General features: G+C 33.5%; 1 protein-coding gene across 1 annotated transcript; it reads left to right on the plus strand.

Moving 5' to 3' along the window:
• The first annotated feature begins 811 nt into the window (after positions 1 to 811).
• On the plus strand, positions 812 to 10,354 carry LOC132268742 (nitrogen regulatory protein P-II homolog). Its single transcript, XM_059769551.1, has 8 exons — positions 812 to 1,221; positions 1,378 to 1,423; positions 1,656 to 1,683; positions 6,303 to 6,390; positions 6,804 to 6,871; positions 7,094 to 7,163; positions 9,913 to 9,948; positions 10,057 to 10,354. Exons 1-8 carry the CDS (start codon positions 1,011 to 1,013, stop codon positions 10,128 to 10,130), a joined length of 621 nt encoding a protein of 206 aa, XP_059625534.1. The 5' UTR covers positions 812 to 1,010; the 3' UTR covers positions 10,131 to 10,354.
• Positions 10,355 to 14,298: the final 3,944 nt, after the last annotated feature.

Consider the following 14,298-nt stretch of genomic DNA (forward strand, 5'->3'; position numbering starts at 1 on the left):
TTTATTTTTTTAATAAATAATTTTTATATTTTATTTTGTTTTGAATTTTATTAGGTAATTTTTAATTTGAATTAAACTCTTTAAATAATTTTTAGGTAATTTAAACTCTTTTTTTGTATTAATAAATAAATATTGAAATACTGAAACTTTTTGCACATTTAAATGTTTTGAATTTTATTAGGTAATTTTTAATTTGAATTAAACTCTTTAAATAATTTTTAGGTAATTTAAACTCTTTAAATAATTTTTAGGTAGTTTAAACTATTTTTTTATATTAATAAATCAATACTGAAATACTAAAATACTAAAAGATTGAATTTTTTTGTACATTTAATAATAGTATAGATATATACATAACCTGTTTATTAACATGAGGCAAAAATGAAACTTTCAATTTGTAAATCAATATTTGTGTTGGCATCATAAATTGTTATATAATGTGACATTTATTTTAATGAAGGAAGGTTATATTAACATTTTGAAATCGTTTTCAACCCTTAAGCTGTGGGAAGCAGAGAGTGAAATTTTGTTCCTGAAGTATTAGAATTTTATTATAAGCTGAAACATGAATTTGGGTTAATAATTTACGAAACCTAGGGCAGCATAAATTTTTGTTTCCTTTCTCAAAAACAAGGTACTCGCGTTTTTTTTTTTTTTTTTTTACTTCTCTGACAATGGAAGGTACTCGTTTTACTATATTTAAAAGGAGAAAAAGGGCGAAAAAATTGATAATAATAATAATTAACAGAGAGGGAGAAACAGAAAGAGGCATTGGAAAGCTTAGAGAGTTACAAATAGGGTAGAGAGAGGGGGAAGAGAGAGGGGGGGGCAGAGGGGTTTGGTTTCACCAAGCGTCATACATGCCATGCCAACGTGATGCGTCACTGTCAAGCACAACACAGCACAGCACAGCACAGCACAGCACTCCTCCCCTATAAAAACCAAGAGCGTTAACTGCGAGGTGGTTCAGTATCTCAGAGATCAGCACTCAAATCTCTCTCTCTAACCAAATGACAATGGCAATGGCTGCTCCTTCAATGCCCAAAGCAGGCGGTCTGAGTCCCCTCTACTTTCGTGTCAAAGAATGCCCTCTTTCCGCCTCCAGTTTGATCCGTCACAAGTTGAGCCAAACTCTATTTGCTCCTCAACTCACCCTCCCACTCAAACGCACAACCACAAATGCGTCTCTTCTTCCTAAAATTGTAGCCCAAACTTCTCCAAGTATATATAATTTATCGTCTTATTTTTTTTATGCCTTTAATTTTGATTCTCGATTTTCATTTCCTTTTCTTTCTGTTTGTGTCTGCGTATCTATCTATGTATAATTCTTGTATGCTTAATTAATTTATCTGTTCTGTGCTTAATTGCTGCTTGTAGATTATGTGCCGGATGCCAAGTTTTACAAAGTGGAAGCCATTCTGAGGTCCTCCCATTTTTGTATCTGTTTTCGTATTCATTTCTTCATGTTCTTCAACTTTATTTTTTTATTTTTTATTTTCCTTCTTCTAGTTAGTGATTGCATGGCTTGTGCCATTGTCTATTCTGCATTTGTTTTTGAAATCTGTTATATTGTTTTGTTATATAAATTCATATTGTTTGGAATTTCTAATTCTTATTGTTGCTTTTGTTCTGCTGGTTAATCTGAAACAATGCAGGCCATGGCGAATCCCAAAGGTTTCCTCGGTAAGACTACTTACTACTCATTCTTTATTATTCTCGATTACATTTTTCTCATTTATATATTTATTTATTTGATAGCTAGTACGGACACCCATCTCTGAACTGGGATGGGATTTGAACCATGCACATCCCTCTTCAGGATGACAGCACAGGAGATACCACTTAACTCAAACTGCTAGTGGTCTCTCTGCTCTATACAATATAAGAATATATTATGTAATTACTACGGCTTCATGCATGCAATCTCTCACTCTTGTTGGGAAGAAGAAAACAAAGGAAGAGAAAAAAATGTAATAAATACTAAAACTGGACTGGCAAACTCATAAATTATTTGTTAAACACCTCAATGGTAAGCTCAGGCAACCTTCTCCTAAAATGGCCTTTTTACACTTGTCGCCGGTCATAGCCTCACTTCATTCCCACAAAAGGAATATTCCTTTTTCTAGTCTGGGACTAATTTGATAGAAAAGCATGAAACCACGCTCCAAGTTTTGTTAGTTCTAGAGAATTTCATAAACTGCAATGAATTTCTTACGTAGCCACTTAGTGCATTGCCTTCAATAACAACATTCCAAATTTCAGATACGTTAACATACTGCGTAATCCATACAACACATACGTTAATTTGGTGAGAATTTGTCGTATTGCGACCTTCGTTTGGAACATAATTTGCATGAATTATTTATTCTATTGTCCGAACAGTATTTATGCGACAAAATTAGAAAGATAATAATTGGTTCCTGTATTAGTATATTCAATAGTCGTAATTATGGCACATGTGAAGTTGTCAGAATCGACAAGCCATGCACAAGAGCATGTCAACATTTTGACAAATTAAATATAGATGACCATTCTTGTAAAACATGCCAAATGCTTGTCATCTAACGCCATTTGGACCAATAGGTCAGATGAACCGTTATCAAGCGGCAATGTCTTATTCACTCCTTTGTAGCTAGTGAAAAGTTAGATAGGTAGAAAGTGGAGCATGGTTTTTGATGTCAGTGTTGGTGATGGTATGATTTCAATGGTGTTAATGGAGTTGCAGTGAACAGGAGCTAAATTGTTGGGATTTTTCTCAGAATCTTTATCTTTGGGTTTTCTATCTTAGAGTTTTTAATATGGTATCTATTTTGGTTTTATTGTGTCAAAAGGAAATTTACTAATCTAGCCTAACAAAGTTTTTGTTTAGTAACTAAAAAGAAGCCCTGTTGTAGGGTTTTATTTGTAAGGCAGAGAGAGTGTGAGAGAAAGTTATTGTACGAAATCTCCATATTATTGTATAGTGTTTATGCCTACAAATGCAGCCTGTTGTACTTGAAGCATAAATTGCACAGTTTGCATATGAAAGAAAGTTCAAGTAAATTTGAGAACTTGAATGAATTTTACAGATTTATTTGTGAACATGACAAACACTATAGTATCTTATATTACATATTCTCACATGTTTTAAGATGACTATGTCCATTCTTTTGAAGTTGAGGCAGAGCAGCTCTGATACTTTGAGGCATGTGCTTTTATACTTTAAGGCATTTGAATATTTTGGGTTAACCGGATTCTATTCTTACAGTAGGGTTGAATGACATTAATTTCCTTGCTACTATATTTGGTGTATAGTGGGGTCTCTTCCTGCATCATATTTATGATCACCACTGGGTTCGTTTTATAAAGTTTTAAGTCTTGAGGGTTTTATTGTCTTAAAAGTTTTGGGAGGAGACTAGTGGGTTCAAAGAAAATATATTATCAAGGGTGATTGTTTAATGTTTATTAAGAGAATGTTGTCCTCTGACTCCACTTGACTGTCTATTTCGTATATATATTTTCACCATGTTAGTGTTTATGGTGGAGACGCCAGGTAAATAGCTACAAGACTTTTGGAGAAGGGATTGCGGCATCCCCTCTTAGTTTTGAGTAGGCGAAACCATACTGTTTTGGTTCTTTTCCACATTCTTACCGGTTGATCCAGGAATTTGTCTATGAGAGGAGTTAAAATATCACTTGGTGGATTAAATACGGTTTGATTTCTATCAAGCATATAGTTAGAAATTAGAAGTCTCAAAAATGTTTAATTAGGTGTTCCTAATGAAGTTATGGGGGATTTGCATCATAGAGTTGGATAACTGCTGGAAGAGAGTAGTGGTTAGAGAGTTAGGGGCCATATGAAGGGTTGGCCTACTGTGGATGTTAATTGCTCAAAGGTGTAAGCATGTAAGAAGGCACTGTCAGATTTTGGGATGAGTTCTTCAAAAATGTTTGTTTATTAGTTGGGGGGGAAATGATGGTAAGCTTATGACATGATAAACAGTGCGGGGATGCCACTTTTAGAGACTTATTTCCAGAATCAAATTACACAGCTAGAAATTAATAAGGATGCTTTAGCAGGGAATCATCTCATTCATCCTACAAATGGGTGATATGGGATGTTGGATTCCTGAGGTCAGTGCATGATTGGGTGGTTGGGCCGGTGTTGGAGCTTTTCCCTTGGAAAAGTACTTTGTGCGTAAAACCTCCTTCTGTGGTTTCTTGTTCTCTCTCTTTTTTATTTTTATTTTTATTTTATTTTTGCATGGTTGACATCCATGAGAAGATCCTTGTCAATTCATTAAAGAGAAGAATTTATACCAAATTGTTGTTGTATGTGTAAGTGGACTGGGAAATTAGTGGATTATCTTCTTATACGTTGTAGAGTTGCAAGGGAGTTTGATATCTTCCGGGATGGCGTGGGTGATCCTTGTACCATTTGCAGAAATTCTAGAGAGTTAGAGAGGTGGTAGAATTAGTCAGTGGAGAAGGAAGGCTGGGTTGTGCCCTTTGATTTTGCTGTGGTGTACATGAGAGGAGAGCTTTCGGCTCTCTTTTATTGGAGAAGAAGAGCATATCCACTAGTTGAAGAGTTAACTTTTTTGGGTTCAACTATTTTGTAGGTTTAGTGTGTAGTTTAAAACAAGGAGGTACAAAGCCTTCCGTTGATACCTTTTTTGGACTCTGGGGAGCGTTTAGATTCCTTTGCTATTTCCTGGTTTATATAGTTTTTTAATTAATAAATAATTAAAACTACATATGGTCTTGCACATTTGTGAATAACCTGATTTTTTAACTTAAAAAACTTGAGTAAAAACGTTTGAGGCTTTACCTTGGTTTTCTATATGAGAATTTGTACATATAAATGTGTCCTTAAGCTTTAACAAAAACAATGAACATAAATGGTAAGCCAAAATGTAATTTAAAATTATTCGTATGTATCAAAATAATTAACAGATTGAACAAGAAGATTGTGGTCTTACCCGATATAGCTTCATAATGGCTAAATGTGGACCATCCAGTAGCCTAGCACACCAGTATTAGGGGATCATTGACTCGTAGTATATATCTGTGACTATAGTTCACGCCAGTGACTAATATGGATATGTGTAGGTCAACATGGTGACATGGTCGTTATTTGCTGATATCTGAAACCATAAAGGGATTGATGACATCTTGATGGAGAACGGAGCATTTGCCCGAGGGTTTGAAGAACACATGACCCGCACCTACTATTACAGACATGAGAAAGATAGATAGACTTAGGGATTTTTGTCCATTTATTATTATTATTAATTTGGGAATGCTCTATTTCTAGGATATTTTATTAATTTAATATTTTAGGGTTTTATTTTTAGTAGTAGATTTTTATTAGGGTTTTTCCTTTGCTTATATATGTAAGTGGGTTGATACATTGAGAAGTCACTTTTTATGATTATTGATTATTGAATATATTGAGATTACAGATATCTTCTTCTCCCACATTCTTCTTCTCTTCCCTCTCATTCTCTCTCTCATTCTTATCAAATTTTGATATTGAGGCACCCCTACCTGTCATGCTTAACATCTGTAGGAAGAAGCCAATCTAAGCAAACCAAGTTAAAGGAGGCCACAGTCACCCAGTCCTGTGGTTATTCTTAGGGTTGTGCTTCTATGGTTCTTGTAAATCATGAGCACTGCAACCAGGGATCCTAGATTTTCCATGTTATTGGACAATGCTCTTGCTTTATGGCTTTTATTTTTTGTCACCATCTGGACTCCGGAAAAGTGATAAAGTGAATAAATAATTTTTAGGCTAGCATTGTTTTGCTTGGATCTTCTTCAAAATCCTTTTTAATTCTATTTTAGTTTATTACTTTTACATATACATCATTTCCAACTTACTTGAATGTTTTTCCTACTCAAATTGAAGAAATTAAAATACCAAGATCCATTGTTTTGATCTCATATCAAGTATGAAATATGTGCCCAGAATTGAATAAAAGCTTCAAATTTTCTGTCTCATGTGGCCTTACAAACTTATTTATTCTTTATTCTTGCAAACATATTTACATTTACTTGTGAGAAGTTGAACAAGTAAAAAGAAAGATTATGAACTCAAATAAAGCATCCGCATGATCATTGATGTCTTTCCACCATTTATTTTTATTTCCTCAACTAATTGTCGAAATCCCATACTTAAATATATATCAGATGCCCGTCACACCATCACATGAGGAAAAGGGAAGATAAGAAAAAGTGCTTAAGATAAAAGCTGCAGATTTAATTTTAGTAGTGTTGCCACGTGTTGATTCTAACAATTGTGTCTTTTGTGAACTGTGAAGGCCCTGCTGAAAATGGGTATCCGTGGCGTTACAGTTTCTGATGTTAGAGGTTTTGGAGCTCAAGGTGGTATGACTGAGAGGCAGGCTGGTAAGTGCTTCTTATTGAGGTTTTAAATACAGATGATTTAATCTCTCATAGTTACTATTTCTTATTCCCTTTCTTTTCCTTGATTCCTTCCCAATACAATAAATTCAAAAAGTAACTTAGATGAGATTCTTGATCCTAAGTTTAATAATGGTGCAATTCACCAAAATCTACATCTTTATTTCTCTTTTTGAGTTTGATTGCTGATTAATGTATAGAACTAATTAAACAAATATGTGCCAATGTAATATTTCATTTCTGTTTTTTTGTTTTCTTTTTGTTGGGGGTGGTGATGGTGGTTGGGCACAGATGGTATAGATGATGCACCTCACACATTTTCCTACTTCTGCTGATTTAGTATTTAGTTGTCTTTTCAAACTTTCTTCCCATATATTAATCTTGTTTATCCTCTGCAGGCTCTGAATTTTCTGAAGACAAGTTTGTAGCTAAAGTTAAGATGGAGATTGTGGTGAGCAAAGAACAGGTAAAATTTTCTTAATTCTGTGAGAAGACTTTCTCAAGTTGTGTTGTGACCTAAAATTAGAATCTCTTTTTTTTCTTTTTTTTTTTTTGGTGCTTTTCAAAAAAGTTGGTCTAATACATACTATGAAGTGTTGTGGTAAGGTGTTGCTTAGAAGACCTATATTCCTGGTATGTTGATTAATAGAGTATCACTCATATGATTCCTTGCTTTATACTCTCTTAGGTTGAAGCAGTAATAGATAAGATAATTGAAGAGGCAAGGACTGGAGAGATTGGCGATGGCAAAATTTTCCGTAAGATATCAGATTTTTCTGCATTTTACAAGTTATTTATAATTTTTGGAAATTTCTGAGTTCCAGTTTGACTAAACTTTGGATTGCAATTCATGTGTCATTATATATGATTCCATAAACGTATATTCGATTAACTGTTAGCTCTTTCTTCTTCCTTTTTATCCCATGTGATCTTCATTTGGTGTTAGGGAGAAGTAGATATAACAAACGCACCGGAATCATGTTTGCCGCTTGAGAAAATTGATACTTATTGTGACTCAATTACTGAAAAAGAAACAGAGTGTGACACATTATATGATACCACATTTAGGTACTTTTTGAGCTGGCTTTCTAGGTCTCATTCGGTCATATTATTCAATACTTACTTCATAATTTAATTGAACATATCTTGTAAACTGCTAGCTTGTTTTCTAGTTCCACTATAGCATTTTCTTTTGAACAAAGTGAAATAGAATAGTCATAAAAAAAGGAGTTCAAAAGTTTTTAGTTTTGTCTTGCTCAAATTAAGCGTTGTTGTAGTGGCGTAATGGTGCTTTACATTGCCCTGGAATTAATGCATTGATTTTGGGTTGTAGAAACTCATTCTCTTCATACATGATTGCAAGGCAATTAAAGAAATGCTGCAGTATCCACAATTGTATGCATGCAAAGGAGAGAAAACATTACAATAAAAGAACAATTCCATACTATTTAAAGAAGAACAATACTTAGGTCCTCACTAGTGAGGATCTACACCATCTCACTGTTGATGTGAACGAATAATAAATGGACATGTCATCTTTAATTACCAAATTCAATATGGTGGGTAAATACCCACTTACCAAATCAGAGATTGTGATTTGATTACCATCTATGATTTGGTAATTAAAATAGAATGTGTCCATTTATTATTGGTCCACATCAGCGGTTAGTTTGGTGTAGATCCTCACTAGTGAGGACCTAAGTATTGTTCTTTAAAGAAATGGTTGATAGTTTGCCAGAAGTTTTGTGTTCTCAAAACTTTGTTAATGATTGTTTCCTTTTGTGATGAGAAGAGCTAATGTGAAAGCTCCTGGGTACATAAAGAGTAGGTTCTTATGAATGAATAAGCTGCAAGAAGGTATTATACGTAATTTGGAGAGAATCCACCAGTCTAGATGAAAACTAAAGCTGACTTTATGAGTTTGGGGTTTAAGCTTTGGTTTTATAGAGTAAAAGAGTGATTTGTGGATCATCTTAAATACACGATCGGTCTAGGTTTTGATTATTCCTTCTTAGTCCTAAGTATGTGGGAAAAAGTCTATTTTGTAATGGGTGAGAACAAGGCACTGCTAATGCTTGACATGGCTCGTCAGGTCATGAGGCTTACTGCCATCACAGACATATTAGATGCTTACACGTGCTCACTGGGGCTGTCTGACCAGGATGTGGTTAGGACGCATAACAGTTACAAGGGAGGTGAACTCGGTATTAGTGTGATGCTGAGGTGACAAATTTACAGACACTTCCATAAGTTAATAGGGTAGTGGTCACGTATGGTTGATCTGGTTTGTCAAAGTTATGTCTCTTCATAAGGACAATGTCACGCGGGAGTCAGGTCGAAGTGTATTAGATGTTGAAGGTGAGGCCACCTCGAAGTCTTGGACTCATTGCACCAACCCAATTACCCCTAGGAACCCAGCGCGCCGCATGCATGAATGCATATATATGTATCTTAAGGTCAGTTATGATGCAGCCTCGCACCAAATGTCAAAAGGGTCGTGCTGCTGAATTTGACATGTTTATATTCACACTGCATGCATGGCTGCTGAATTACTTAAGTATCTTAAGGTCAGTTATGATGCAGCCTAGCACCAAATGGTAGACTCCTCCGCCCTGCTGCCAACTTGGGCAATACACGGGGTACATCAAGATGTGTTCAATAGTTTTTAAATATGCCTGTAGAAGAGGCAAACAGGGCTTATTTAGTTATTTATAGAGGAGGTACTTGTGATATACATGCTTTCAGTGAGGTTTATCTATAGAGAGGAGGCCACATATAGATACCTGTTGGAAGGCTGTGTCCCATTGCACAAGTGCTTGCAGAGAAAGCTTGTGAGTTCTTTCTGCAGTCAGACTTGCAGAAGTACAGAGGGCTTATGTTGCAAGAGATGAATTGCACAAGTGGGGAAGTCGGGAATCGAGTTCCGTTGGAGGATAGTAGTCCATGAACTGAAGTGTGTAACAAGAAGTGTTCACGTTGCATGAGTGGTTCAAAAGAGAATAAATGAAAACAACTTTGTCGAGGTCATCATTGACCAAATCCTGCAATTAGACATTAGTTTGTTTTGGACAAAGTTTAGTGAGAAGAAACAAGGAACCATCAAGGTGACATGGTGGAAATAACAAAGTACCCCGACTTTCATGTCCATGCCACATTTCAAGATGAAGCATGGCATTTGGGTACCATGTGTGAATCTTAGGCCATGTACCCATTAAGAGAACCTGCGTTGCTTACTTTTTGGTAGCACTTCAGATGTTGTAGTTAGATTTATTTTGCATGCCGACTTTATGATTGGGGGCTATGTCTAAAATATTAACTACAAAACTTGTGGTTAGATATACCGGAAATGGAATGAATATTCGAAGTCAAAATGGTAAGATGCTAGTGACCATTTATTGTGAGTAGTCAGACCGACTTATTATTATAAAATGACAAATATGTTTAATATGGAATTTGGATGGATTTAAAACTGGTCAGATTTCTCATAGATTTGGATTGTTTATGCAGTGGTGCCTGTCACAGATGTAATAAGAGTTCGCACAGGTATGTTGTCTTCTACACAAATCCTTTATTTATTTATTATTTATTATTTGTGTGTGTGTGTGTGTTTGGTATTCTATTTTCATCGATCTTAAAAATGCATATTTTTAGGTGAGCGCGGAGAAAAGGCTGAGAGGATGATGGGAGGGCGATCTGATGTGTCCTCTGCTGCGAGGCATTTCTAAGTTGCAATATGACTGGTGCAAGTTTAGCAGTGTACTACTTACATAAAAATAGGAGACTTTCTAGTTTCTATATGTAATACCTGCTGTGCTGCTCTGCTCTGCTCTGCTCTGCTCTGAATGAGAATAAAGGCCGGACGGCCGGGACCAGTCTGTGCAACTTTGGTTTTATGAGAATAGAAAGATAAAACTTGGAATAGTACGTAGCTGCTTTGTCTTGTTTGATATATGAGGTTATAATTCAACTATTACTTGCACCATAGCTAACCCAGAATTAGCTTTTAGCTGAACAACTGGATGCCCCTTTAGAGAGAGGCAAGGGGAAGTGCCTCTGGTATTTCAGTTTCGATCATAATATTTGCTCCGGTATATCATCAAATGGAATATGGATGATAATGAGTAGGCCTGCCTCTTCTTATAGTACCAAATATTTTGCTTAGAATCTTTTTTTATACTCCGTATTTATTAATAATATTATGTATTGTGGAAAAGTGTTTTCTTATTTATTTATGACGGTACTTTTTTTTTTTTTTTTTTTGGGGCATAGGAAAAATACCATTCACTCTCTTTAAAAATCCTTATATATATATTTATTTATTTATATGACAATATTATTCTTCCTCGGTCTAAACAAGTGTATGGAGATTGAAATAATAATAGTAGGTGAAGTGTTAGACTATTGACTATTCTATTCAAACTATTTTAAATTATTTTTACATTCCTTATTTATTTCTGTGATATCAAATGTCATAATTTTCTTTTTCAGGGTCTAAATAAATTTATTGAAGTAATAAAAATAAGTTGGTAGGGCAACTGTTATTTCATTTTCTACAGGAAAAAATAAAATAAAAAGATGAAGAAGTAAAATGTGAAAAGTGTCATTTCATTTAAAGAAAAATGAGAAATGTGTAAAGTGCTGGAGTGTAAACATCGCTTTTGCAAATGAAATTGTTTTAAGCAGAATATATATTTTTATTATTTATTGGCTTTTGCTTAAATTGACTAGTCTTTCAATTGCTGCTTTTTAAATAATTTTCAATTGTATCTACAATCATTTTACTTTATCTACGTATTTCATCCCATGTGTTAAGAGGGAATGTAAACGAGTAAGTAAAAACATTATCAAAAGACGATCTTTTTAGATGACCATTAATTGTCATCATTCTTATCCAAATCTTTATGAGTGGGTTGATCACATAAATTGACTTCTCTAATCTTTCTTATTATATGTTATTTTACTTATTATATTTAACTTTTTAAAATTATATGTACGTTCAATTCATTTAAGAGCATATCTATGCTAATTTTTTTTTTTTTTTTTTAAATATGATTAGATTTACACAAAAATTTTGTACTAACTATTTTTAACTCCATTCAGTTTACTTTTTCGCGATTAAACCTTACATCCCAATCCTCCTCAATTAGGGAAAAAATAATAATTTTTCCCTATATTTCACTTTCTCATCCCGCCAATAGCAAACTTTTCACGCCATCGCCACCGAAAACTTATAACAAATAATAAAAATAAGATTCAAGTATGTAGAAATTACGTGATTAAAATATATATCTAATATTTGGCAATTACATATTTATTTCATTAGAATAGAATGTAAAAGGATAAAAAATCTATAAAAAAAAAACCCTAGAATCTACACTATGATTGAAGAAGATAAAGATCAAACAAAAGTGATTAATCAAATTATGTTTATTAAAAAATATATACAAATAAATAAAAGATGGTCGAGTAGTTCTTACCTTGCTGCCAGTTACAGATTCTTCTCTGTTGCACTCTAGAAAAGTGAGAAACAAAGAGGCGTAAAGGAATGAGAGAGAAGAAAGAGAACCGTGAGTGGGAAAGGGGGAGGAGAGAAAAAATATGCTTACTTGGCAGTGTAAAAGTGTTGTGACAGTGTATATTTTACACAAAAGAATTTTTTAACAGACCCGCTAGAGATACTCTAAGTATATTTATGACCTTTTAGATAAACTAAATTAGTGTAAATGAAAATCGGTCATGAATCAAAACTGTCTTTAGTACTTTTTTTTTTCCTTTTTTTCCCTATTTCTCGCGGGTAAATCCCTCATATTTATTTTGATGGGAAATTAATTTTTGGTGACCTTTAATAAAAATTTGCCTTAAAGTGACCTTAAACTTAAAAAAAAAAAAAAAGGGTAAATTGTAACTAAATTTTAAAATGAATTGCCAATTAGTAACCAATTAAGGTAATTTGATCAAAAACACAAACTTATTTTGTGTCAGTTTATAATCTTATACCAGAAATTTTTAGAATTCCACGAGGGTACAGTACCAAGGGTCTCCCAGCAATTGGAAGTGGTAATAGAGTACACCTAATGAATGACCAAAGGCTGAAAGAGCTGGGATATTATAGAATTTCTCATGTCGGGAGATTTTTTTACCATATGTTTGAAAAAAATATATATATTTAGTAATAGATTAAAAGTTGATAAACCTGGTTTAGAACACGAGCGGTAAAAAAACACACATTTTTCTTCGCAAGCCATAACACATATTAATACTCTCTCATGACTTCTTAATAAAAACCAGTTATGGTCTTATGGATCTGTTCATTATAAACCGCATTGTCCCTAGATTCACTCCTACCCCTCTCTCGTACGTCTCATCGTCCACCTAACAAATTTAGACCTATAACCCCTCGACCACCACATAACCCCTCTCGACTACCACGTGTATGCCTAACCCCTGTCAGCAGTCTCAAACTAGGATCACATGCCAAAATGTGGATTTTTTTTCATGGAAGAAAACGAGTTTTGAAGCCGTTGATATTCGCGCTCTACGTACATATTATGGTGCTCCACTATCTTATTTTAATAAAATAAAATTGTGCAAAAGTCTGAATTACAATAAAATCTTTTTAATGCCATATTGGCCCTTCCATATCAGCCTGGGATTCTTCACACTCTGACGGTCTCCCTCTCTCCCTCTTGACAGGTGTCTAGGATCTAATTAAGGTTATTCTATAGCAAATTTATTCAACTTTGGACACCAAAATCTAATTTTTTCTAATTTTGAAATTTTACTACTTTAAACAATAAATTTTACTGGTAGAATTTTAACAATTTGTACACCAATAAAAATGAAAGACTAACAAGTAGCTGTTGAATTTGCACTGAGGATACAGAAAGAGATGTGGACTTTTTAAGAATGCAAAAAATAAAAAATTGTTCTCAAAGAATAATCTTTTATAATTATTTGAAAATAGGCATTTTTATAAGTGAGTTTTCAGAAAACCAAACATAAGCTTATTTGGTTTATAATTTTAGAAATAATTTTCAAAAATTCAGAAAATAAATAACAGTTTTCAAAAAGATTAAAAAACTGTTATTTGAAAATAGGCTATAAAAATTGTTCTTTGAAAACTGACTTTTTTATAACTGTGTTTTAAGAAAACAGTTTTCGAAAAACTAAACCAAGTAGAATTTTTTGTATAATTTTTTATTTTTAATTTTTTTAAGGACAGAAAACTGTTTCCATAATAACAAACCAAATAAACTATAATGCTTTCTATTTTTAATTTTTTAAGAATAAAAAACTTTTATAGTAGTTATAAACCAAACAGACGTTAGTTTGTTGGGCCACTCATTTTCCTCACACTGCTCTTCTAAGTCTTCTGTAAGCAAAAGGTCAACAAATTGCAATAAAATATTTCAAGACAATTAAATTGCAATAATTAATAGTATAACTTTTCCAACTAAGTAAATGGGTAAACAAATGGAAATAGCTGGGGCTCATTTGCTTAAATAGAAATAAGTAAGAAAAAAAAAAATTTGAAAGAAAAATGAAGTGAAAATAAAATAAATTTTCTACCGTACATTTGGTTAGTATGAAAATTTATCTAAGAAAATTATAAAAAAAATATTAATTTGTTAGTTTGGATAATATGAAAGTGAAAAAAGAAGTGATTATTCATACCAAAATTACCCTTATTAAGTAAGATGATGAATTATTAAATTCAAATATATAATTGTTTATATTCATTTCTATTAAGGTAAAGTACACCAATATAGAAGCCGGCGAGATCTGAGCTTAAACCGGATGGACTTGGACGGAACGACAAGATCCTTTTTTGTGATCGACGAAGTGGGCCCTCACGTCGTTGAAGGCGTCACTACAAAACCCAATTACTCGGTC

Source organism: Cornus florida, unplaced genomic scaffold (assembly GCF_030987335.1).
Source record: "Cornus florida cultivar Cherokee Brave unplaced genomic scaffold, ASM3098733v1 CherokeeBrave_3.0.0_Hap2_Chr08, whole genome shotgun sequence".
NCBI lineage: Eukaryota > Viridiplantae > Streptophyta > Magnoliopsida > Cornales > Cornaceae > Cornus > Cornus florida.

Excerpts from the sequence above, each read along its gene's own strand:
- LOC132268742 (XM_059769551.1), top strand. The coding sequence starts at position 1,011 with ATGACAATGGCAATGGCTGCTCCTTCAATGCCCAAAGCAGGCGGTCTG. Across the intron at positions 1,424-1,655 it reads AAAGTGGAAGCCATTCTGAG|GCCATGGCGAATCCCAAAGG; the intron begins GTCCTCCCATTT and ends GAAACAATGCAG. Across the intron at positions 6,391-6,803 it reads TATGACTGAGAGGCAGGCTG|GCTCTGAATTTTCTGAAGAC; the intron begins GTAAGTGCTTCT and ends TATCCTCTGCAG.